Below are 9,476 nucleotides of genomic sequence, written 5' to 3' on the forward strand. Positions count from 1 at the left end.
TGCTCAGGAACAGTGGCGCTACAATGATGGGAGAGGGTCTGCTTGTCTGTGGGTATGCCACACCCAAACTATGGTGCCCAGGGCCCCAGGGAGGGGACAGCTCTGCACTAAGGCATGTCCCCACTGGCATACTGTAGGGCTCTCAGCCCAGAAGAGTCAACTTGCAGGGGACACTCCCTATCACTCTGATGGCCAGACTCTGGGGCTGGACTATGAGTGGGGATGAGGACCCAGGTGCAGCAGCTTCTCCAGCTGTAAGCTGGGTCCTTCCACTTCCCAGGTGGCTTTGACCCCAGTGTGGCACACTGGTGAGCTATGGTCAACAGCACCTTCTACCCATGGTAGACGAAGTGTGGATGGTAGGGTCCACCCCAGGGGTTCAGCCCCACATACTCACATCATCCACCTTTGGCTCTGTCACAGGGACCCACTTGTAGATTCGCAGGGATGTGTCACCCACAGTCACCCACTTCTTTTCCCTGCAGAAGATGAGGAAGAGCCCATTACCAGGGGTTTTCTGGGGCAGAACCCTGCTCACCCCTCATGGGGGACACAGGCCATACTGCCTTGGAGGAGCTACAACACAGAGGCTGCTCAGCTTGGGGTAAAGGGAATGATCCAGATTACTCCAGATCTAGTAGCTGAGCTGTTGGGCAAGTCCCTTCGCCAATCTATGCCTCAGTTTCCCCATCTATTAGAACACATGGGGTCATCAATCTCTCTGGGCCGCCATGAGGATTACATGAGACAGCACATGTTAAAAGCATCCCCATGCCTTAAAGGATGTGCCTAGTGAGACTGGGAGGACAGAGGGGCTGCTGATAAGGACAATTCTGGATGAAGGGAACAGGGCCCCAGGATCCTCCAGCGTTTGCCCCACACCGCTGCCAGTTGCATAGAGCCAGTGAACAGGGCCATCCCAACCTCTTGGGCAGCAGAGAGGGCTTCAGGCCAGCAAGGCATTTCCTCCAGGGGGTAGGGAGGTCTCACCAAGGGCACCCAGGGGCTCACCCTGTCCTCCCTGCAATGCCCCTGAGGTCAGAAGAAGGGAGGCAGGAGAAGACAGAGCAAGTAACCACCCAGTGCTCGTCAGGGCAAGTGCCATTTGAAACAGCCAAGGAGGGGCAGGGGAGCAAGGGCAAACTTGGATGGCCAGTGGCCATGGCCCCAAGGGTGGGAGCACAGCCCGGACTGTGGACAACAGCCAGCCTGAAGGATGCTCTGAGACCCCACATCCTGAGTCCAAAATGAGCATGGGCTTCTGGGTCTTCCCTCCTAATACCCACATCTGCACACTGCCCCCACCCCACTCCCACCACATCCCAAACTCCTGAGGGACTGTATCCAGGACCCCACAGCTACCAGAGGCAGGTTTACAGGTAAGGAGAAAATCACAAACCATGAGAAGGAAACTGGGTGACTGGTTTTCATTAAGGATGATAATTAATACCCTTCCCCTCCACACCACTCTGCTCCAAGCCACCAACACTCCCTAGATTCCTGCCACAGCCTCTAAACTTTGGTCCCTGACCCCTGAAGTCTACAAGTCAGGTCATGTCCCTGCCCCTAACACTGGGAATGAGAGCCAGAGGCCATGCACCTGACAATATCGAGGCTCAGAGGAATCACACAGAAAGCAAGCTGGAACTCCATCCAAGCAGTTTGGGCTCCAGGGTCCCTGTTCCTGGCACCAGGCTCTGCCATCTTAGGAGAAGTGGGAAGTCACAAAGGATCTCTCTCAGCTGTCTGATGAGGACGTTAGCTGATTCAAGGAACCGACAGTGGAATGGAGGGCCAGATGCACAGGTGGCATAGCTTCCAGAAGCCCCCAACAATCTTAGTGACAAGGGTTCCACTAGAACTGAGATTTATGTGTGGCATAAGCTTCTCTGTGAGCTCCCAGGTACCTGAGCAGCCTTCCTTCTATGGGTGGGTGGCCTTCATGTGCTGGTGGGACACGTTACACCTGGCACTCCTTCACCATGGGGGGCTCAGGGCACCCAAACACACTCAAAGCCAGGCAACCCAAACCACAGAAACCTCCATTCCCCAAATCATGCCTCTGCATGTCCTACATGTTCCCTGCTGGAAGAAGCCACGGTTTGGTTTTTATTTATTTTAGGACCATGTCTAGTGCCTTCTATGTGCTAAGCTCCCATACACACTTGCTCTAATATTCCCATAACCTTTTATGGCAGGAACAGTCACTTTCCCCATTTGACAGATAAAGAAACCAAGGCACAAGAAGATCAAGGTGTTTTTCCCAGGGCCAATATTCAAAGCTTCCACATGGCATTGCTTTTAGGAACAGCTCCTCCCACCCCCATCCTTGCCCTCTTTTAGTCCAGAAAGAATTAAACAAAGGCACATATCTAAGTCACCACCCATCCATTTCCTATGTCCTGGAGGCAAGATGGACAACCCATAATCCCTGTCCTTCCCCACCTTCATTCTGAATAATCAGAAGATACCTGGAAGGGACAGGGGCATTCCAAGAACAACCCTGGTGACAAACAATAATAACAGCCATCATGTGCCAAAGGTGTATGTCTGCCGAGTACTTTATTTACAATAAAGCCCTCTCCCCCAAAAACTGCTCAATAAGTCTATGAGAGGAGAACCATGGTCACTCCGTTTTACAGATGGGAAACAAGAGGTCCAGAGAGGTTACAGAACTAGTTCATGGTCACACAGCTAGCCCAAGGCAGAACCAGGACTGGGCACAGGCTCTGACCAAGAGCCCACTCTCTGCTATTCTATCTCCTGTGAAAAACTAAGAAATCATTCCACAGAGCACATCTCCGTTACAGAAGCTGGACAAAGAAACACAAATCACTAGCATCCCACGCAAATGGCCAAAGGCACTCACTACTCACAATCCCTCAACTGACTTCATGGGCCAGGGCCCAGTAGGTCGGCAAATCCAAGGTTTGTGCTAAAAACAAAAACAAAAGTAATTGACTTGCAAAACATAGGACGCAGCATCTCAAGGCAGAAAGTGTGCCAGATCTGGGCTTTGCAGCCTACATGCGAGCCAAGATGAATCCCCAAGCTGCACATGCTTCCCTGAGTGGTTGAGGGCCCTGCAACCTAAGGGCGGACACGGCCAGGTTCTCATGCCTCCCTTTGTTGCAGTTGGTGACCCCATGGCCTGAGTCCCCCAACTCAGCCCAAAGATTAGAAACCTTTCTTCAGTTGCCTTTCTACTGGATACTGAGGGGCTACAGGACGTAAGGAAAAGCATTAAGAACCCAACCTCAGGAATGGACCTGCGGTCTGGCCTTTGCCCACCAGCCCAGCAGGGAGACAAGGTCCTGGGCCTCAGGCAGTAAGTTAGAGCAAGCACCAGGCAGGACAGAATGGATTTCACAGACATGACCAGTGAGTGGGCTCTGAGTGTCTCCTCCTGCTGGCAGCACCTTGCGCTCAGAGAAACAGTGGAGTTCCTACTAGATCCCCGAACCTATCATCCCAGAGCACACAGCCCCTGCCCTCATTGAGGGAATTAAGCTGCACTCACTACTTCATATCTGGGGTGGCAAACAAGTGCCCAACAGGTATGTTTTGTCTGGTCTGCACACTCGTTTTTTAAATTTTAACTAATTGACAAGCTTTAAGAAGAAAAAAATCAGGGGCGCCTGAGTGGCTCAGTGGGTTAAGCGTCTGCCTTGGGCTCAGGTGATGATGATCTTAGAGTTCTGAGATCAAGCCCTGTGTCAGGCTCCCTGCCTGCAGGGAACCTGCTTCTCCCTCTCCTCCCTGCTTGTGGTCTCTCTTTCAAATAAAAAAACAACAACAAATAAATAAATAAAAAGTGAAGAAGAAAGAAGAAGAAGAAGAAAGACTACATAGAAATCTAGATTGCTGACTACTCTGATAAACACAGTGCCTTGGCCACAAGGGGCCCACGTGCCTGAGGAACAAGGACTCTCAAGGAGCTCCCAGCACTTACTCCCCTGGAGGCTTTGGACCCAGATTCAGCAGGCTGCACCCCCACCTTGCCACAAAGCTGCCTGTGGGCACACCCTGAGTGCTTCTGCCCTGCTGCTCCCCCACACCGTAACCAGTGAGGCTTAAGTATGTACCTTTCCCCCCTCCAGACTTGGGCTCCTGGACAAAAGGGGGTCCCAGCTATAGCAATAAAGCCCCAAACACTCCCCTGCCCCCAGCACAGGCTCCCATATAAACCACAAGCACCTGTCACAGATTGTCTAGACCAAGGTCAATTTCTAATGTTTTTCCCGGTCCAGGTCCAAAGGCTAGCCAAGGAGACCATCTTGGGGTCACTGCCCGAGGGGACCCCACTGGCTCCCTCAAAGAGACTGCAAATCCCTCACTTTGATTTCACCTCCCAGGGCTAGTCCTTGACACCTTAGGAGGTCTTGTCTATGACTGGTGTTGTCCTAACTAGGCCCAGGCTCATCTGCCCTGCCCTGCACTTGGCAGGATGGTATCCCCAAATGTAAAGTGGTGAGGGCCTAAACACGGTCAAGTTTCTTCCTCCCTCAGGGATGAGTGGGAAGTCTCCAGGGAACAGGACTCTCTCCTTCAGTAAGTCACTGAGGGACCCTTCAGACCAAGGGCCCAGGGGTCCCAGGGGTCCCAGGGCCTACTCTGTGGCTCAAGTCTTTGTCTCCCACCCAATGACCCTCCTCCCCTGCTCTTCTCCACCCACACTGGGCCCCTAACCCTGGCCCAGTTTCCCAAAAGGGGGCCCACCATTTTGTTCTTCTTCCAGCCATCTTGTGGCTGCTTCGCAGCCTACCAGCCTGCCTTGCTGGGATACCAGACAAGGGAGGAAAAACAGCTGGTGGCTAGGGATGGTGTGGTCACGGCTGGCTGCTGGCTTTTTCAAGGTTGGCAGAGGGGGGGATTTTTAGGGGTCACCAGGGCTGAGAAGAAATACTACCCTAGAGTTACGGAATAAATGGTATTCCAGATACCTCTGTTCTCTGGATAAAATATAGGATGCTGAATTCAATTTGAATTTCAGATATGTAACATTTACATAAGTATGTGTAAGTATGTCCCAATACTGCATGGGACATACTTACACTAAAATTTATACACATATATCACTTATTTTTATTTTATTTTTTTTATATCACTTATTTTTAAAAAGTTATTTCATTGTTTATCCAAAATTCAAATTTAACTAGGTATCCTCTAATTTTATTTGCTAAATCTGGCAACCCGATGTCCCCGCTACTAGTGAAACGCATGGTTGGTGGCCACGCAGTTAATAAACAACCCAAAGCCTCAAGGACTGACTGGAAGGACTATTCTGAAAGTACAGTGAAGGTGAGATTTGACTTCTCAAGGGCCAGGGAAACCCTGGAAATAAAATGAAGTATTTTTTGCTTAAAACGGGCAGGGAAAAAAGAAAAAAGAAAAAAAAATTAGCAAAACATAAATGTTACAGCATCCACCTTACAATAAGGACACCATTAGTGACTGTTCCTATTTGCAGGAGTAAGTGCTTTTGGAGATACGATCCTGTTCTAAGAAGGAGAAAGCAGCACTGAGACCCGGTGCTGCCATGGCTCAAGAAGTTTGTCCAAGGTCACAGCAAGAAAGTGAACTGGAAGCCTGGCCATTAGACCCTGAAGTCTGAGGTCTTTATCATAACCTGTTTCCCAAAACACAGGGAGGGAGGGAGGGAGGGCAACACGTTCTTGTCCCCTTCCCCCAAACACAGGCCTGGCCAAGTGAGCTAGGCAATACTGCCCGCCTCCAGGCTGCCTGTCCTGCCACCCACAGGGCAGAAAACCCCATAGCTCCATCTGCCCTCCCTGCAGAGCAGCTGGCCGACTGGCCCTACAGGAGCAGCTGTCAGGGTGCAAGAGCCTCTGTCCTGCTGGGAACCTGGAGCAGAAAGCTCCACCACGCCTCCTTGAACAGAGAAAGGCAGCTTGCCCCCAGCCCCTTTCTCACCTCCTGGGCCCTGACAGAAGGGACCCAGGCCCAGACACTGGTTCTTTCTTTGCACAGGCTCTAAGACAGGGGACAACCCTAGCCTTCCCTCTGGGAATCCCACCAGAGAGGGGACTGTGGGCTTGTTTTCCTGTGTGTGTTTTGGCCTTGCAGCTGTTACTGCCATTTTTAAATGGCTCCAGTTAGGCACTGGGCACCCTGCGTGCCCTGGGGAGCTCCCACAGCCCCCGAAAACTCCGATCTCAACTTTGGAAGGCCTCCCCTTCTCACGGTTCTGAAAATTCTTTGTCCCATTGGAGCCAAACCCAGCCCTCGGCCGGGCATCCGGCCATCCGCAGAGAGCCCTTTCCATAGGAGGCCCAGGGGCACGTGGACTTTATTGATTTTCCTCTTGCCTTTTTTGTTGGGTTTGACTCAGAAAGGACAGCTAACTTGTGATCCGGCGAGGCTGGAGGCTCACCCCCAGCGGTTTTTAGAGACCAAGGCCTTACTCAAGAAATGCCACCCCTGAACATAAACACACCCCACCAGGGGCCTGCCCAGTTTTTTAGGCTTTAAGTCAAAGGTCAGGACGAGCTGGCGAGGGCTGACACTCGGGACGTCGAGGCTGCTCCTCCCTCTCCCTGACCCAGGTGAAGCCGTGGGAAAAACAAATAATAATAATAAAGTTGAAATCAAGGAGCTGGGAGTTTTCAACAAGTCCGCCCGGGGGGATGTGCTCGCGCGGCGACGTGCTTGCGCCCGGGGCCTGGCCCGCGGCGGCCGATGCGGGGCCAGACCCTCGACCGGAGGCGAACACGTTCGGTCGCGCGAATCGCGACGAGGCGGCGCCGGACGGACCCCGGCGTGAGCCCCGGGAACACGCGCGGCCGACGCCGAACCTTCTCTCCCCCGCGCAGAGAACAAAAACAACGGCTCTCTCGGCACCACGCACACGAGCCGCGGCTCTGGGAAGGGCAGACTCGGCCGAGGAGCGGCTTCGGGCCAGAAGGGTGGGCCCGGGCCGGCTGGAAGGGGGTGCCCGGCGCCCCGGGCCCGGGCCCGCCGCCGCCCGGCGCTTCCTCCTCGCGCTCGCCCCCATCTTTCTTCCTCGCCCAGAGCCCTCGCTCCAGGCAGCCCAAAGCGCTAAATTTAAACGGCTCGCGCTCTGCAAACTCCGCAGACTCGAGGGCGCCCGGGCCTGGGAGGCGGGGAGCGAGCGGCGAGCGAGCCAGCCGGCCGGGGAGGGAGGGGGAGGGAGGGGGAGGGAGGCCCGGCGCGCGGGCAGGGGCGCGGGGGCCGGCGCTGCGCCGCCCGGGGCGCGCGGGGAGGAGACGGAGACGGCGGCGGCCCGCTCGGAGCCTGCACAATGGAGCTCGCGCTCTCCCCTCCGCCGCCGGCATCGCGGCCCCGGCGCGCGGGAAGCCGCTTTCATGTGACTTGCACAAAACGAAATGGCTTCTGGGGCCGGCCCCGAGCCCCCCTCCCGGGAGCCGAGCGCCGCGGCGGGGCCGGCCCGCCGCTCCACCCGCCCGGCCCGGGGCGCCCCGCCGCCTCCAGGCTGCCGCCGCCGCCGCCGCCGCCGCCGCCGCCGCCACCGCGCCAGGTGGGCGACGGGCGCGAGCGCACCTGGGCAGCGGCCACGGCCCCCGCCTCGCGCAGGTGACCCGGCTCGCGCGCCGCCCGCCGCTCCAAGTCCCGGGCCCGCGGCGCCCGCCGGCTTTTTGTATGTGCTCCGGGGGTCGGGGCGGCCGCGGCGCCGGGCGGGCGGGCGGGAGGCGGGCAGGCGCCTCCGCTTACCATTTGCGCACTTTCTCGATAGCCGCCATGACCCTCTTGATATCATCTTTGGCGCGGCTCCTGGTCTCGGCTCGAACCGACCTGCCCGACATGGTTCTGGCGGGGAGAGAGAGGCTGGGGGAGCGCGCCCGCCGGGTCCTGCTCGCGCTCCGCGGCGGCCACACTCGCGCCCGCCCGCCCGCCCGCTCACTCACTCACACACTCACACACACACTCTCTCACACACTCACACACACTCACACACACACACACAAAGCCGGAGCCGCCGCGCGCCCGGGGCCCAGTGCGCAAGCGCCGGGCGCCAGCTGCACCGAGCAGGGGGAGCAGCGCCGCCGCGGCCGCCAGCAGTGCGGCCTCCGGGCGCCCCGCCGCCGCCCGCCCCGCGAGCCGCCCCCGCCCCCGGCCCGGCGCCCGCGACCCCCGCGACCCCCGCCACCCCCGCGCCCCCGGGGGAGGCGGCCGGCGGCCCCCGGCTCCCCGCGCCCCGCCGCCCGCTCGGCGCGCGGACACTCACTCGGAGGCCGAAGGGGCCGCGGGGTGCCCCCCGCTCCCCGGGAGGGCGGCCGGCCGTGCAGGGGGGCGCACTCCTTGGGAGCCACCTCGGCTGCCGGTGCGCGGCCCCGGGTGTGCGTGGCAGCGGGTGCAATAATGCAAGTTTCCTGTGGGGCTCCTGACTTCTCGGAGTTGAAGGCGGCGATTCGGGATGCGAGGTGCTCTTGGAGAGAGTTGGGAAACCAGGATCTCGGCTGGCCCTCCGCCCTGCGCAGACACGCGAGCTGGGACGTCGCTTCCCTTTCCCTCGTCCTTTTGGAAAACTAGAGCCGGAGGGAAGATGCCAGGACCCGGGCGACCACTAGCCGGTCGACCTTGCCTATTAATAGCTTTCCGCGAAGGAACAGCTCATCGATGATCAGCGTTTCAACTGGGGCTCCTCTTTTCCCTCTGGGGTTGCTGTCAGAAAAGCACCATTTAAATTTGAAGCCACTCCTGACCAAAGTCCCAGCCTCCGACCAGATGCTGCCAGCGCACAGATGACCCTAGCAGGTGAAACGGGCTGGCCGGCCTACAAGGAGGACTTTTGGGGGTGGTTTCTTCCCGCATGGTGCCTCAGGACAGCTCTGGGGAAGAATCTGCAATTATCAGGATAACCCAGGTGCCACATCTTTGTGTTCAGCGGCCACTACACCGACTGGACCAGAGCTACTTTGGGCCCAGATGGTTGCTAGGGAAACTGAGTGACCCTAGTAGCAAACCCAGTGTCTCTTAGAGATAAGCTAGTCCAACACCAGTCATTTTACCCGGGGAAACTGAGTCCCAGGGAAGTTCAAGGTCACAGTCATAAGCTGGATCCCAGACTCCCACTCATTCCAGAACCAAGCAGTTTCCCCTGAGATTTAGGTTTTTTTTTTTTAATTTTTATTTATTTATGATAGTCACACACACACACACACACACACACACACACAGGCAGAGACATAGGCAGAGGGAGAAGCAGGCTCCATGCACCAGGAGCCGGACGTGGGACTCGATCCCGGGTCTCCAGGATCGCACCCTGGGCCAAAGGCAGGCGCTAAACGGCTGCGCCACCTAGGGATCCCGAGATTTAGGTTTTGGGGAGAAAAGCTACTGGGGAAATAGAATGCCTAATACGAAAAATAAAATAATACCTCAGTGAATCATTCTGAACATTATATAGGAAAATGCGTCACAGCAGGCTATAAAACATTGTTCTCTACTCTTGACCCTCTGATGGCTTAGGGCCA

At 56.6% G+C, this 9,476-nt stretch overlaps 1 protein-coding gene across 3 annotated transcripts in view; it reads right to left on the reverse strand.

The window, feature by feature from the left end:
* The window catches only part of BCL7A (BAF chromatin remodeling complex subunit BCL7A), a 30,034-nt gene extending 21,624 nt beyond the window's left edge, over window positions 1-8,410 (reverse strand). For 2 of the 3 annotated variants that reach the window (XM_038574958.1, XM_038574959.1), the window contains exons 1-2: window positions 7,714-7,890; window positions 398-479 (exon numbers count right to left, since the gene is read on the reverse strand). In XM_038574958.1, the coding sequence (XP_038430886.1) occupies window positions 398-479; window positions 7,714-7,805 (174 nt within the window). In that variant the 5' untranslated portion in view covers window positions 7,806-7,890. Of the gene's footprint in view, window positions 1-397; window positions 480-7,713; window positions 7,891-8,227 lie in introns of those variants that run through there. The other variant, XM_038574960.1, reaches the window with a different exon arrangement.
* Window positions 8,411-9,476: the final 1,066 nt, after the last annotated feature.

This window comes from Canis lupus, chromosome 26 (genome assembly GCF_011100685.1).
Source record: "Canis lupus familiaris isolate Mischka breed German Shepherd chromosome 26, alternate assembly UU_Cfam_GSD_1.0, whole genome shotgun sequence".
NCBI classification, from domain to species: domain Eukaryota; kingdom Metazoa; phylum Chordata; class Mammalia; order Carnivora; family Canidae; genus Canis; species Canis lupus.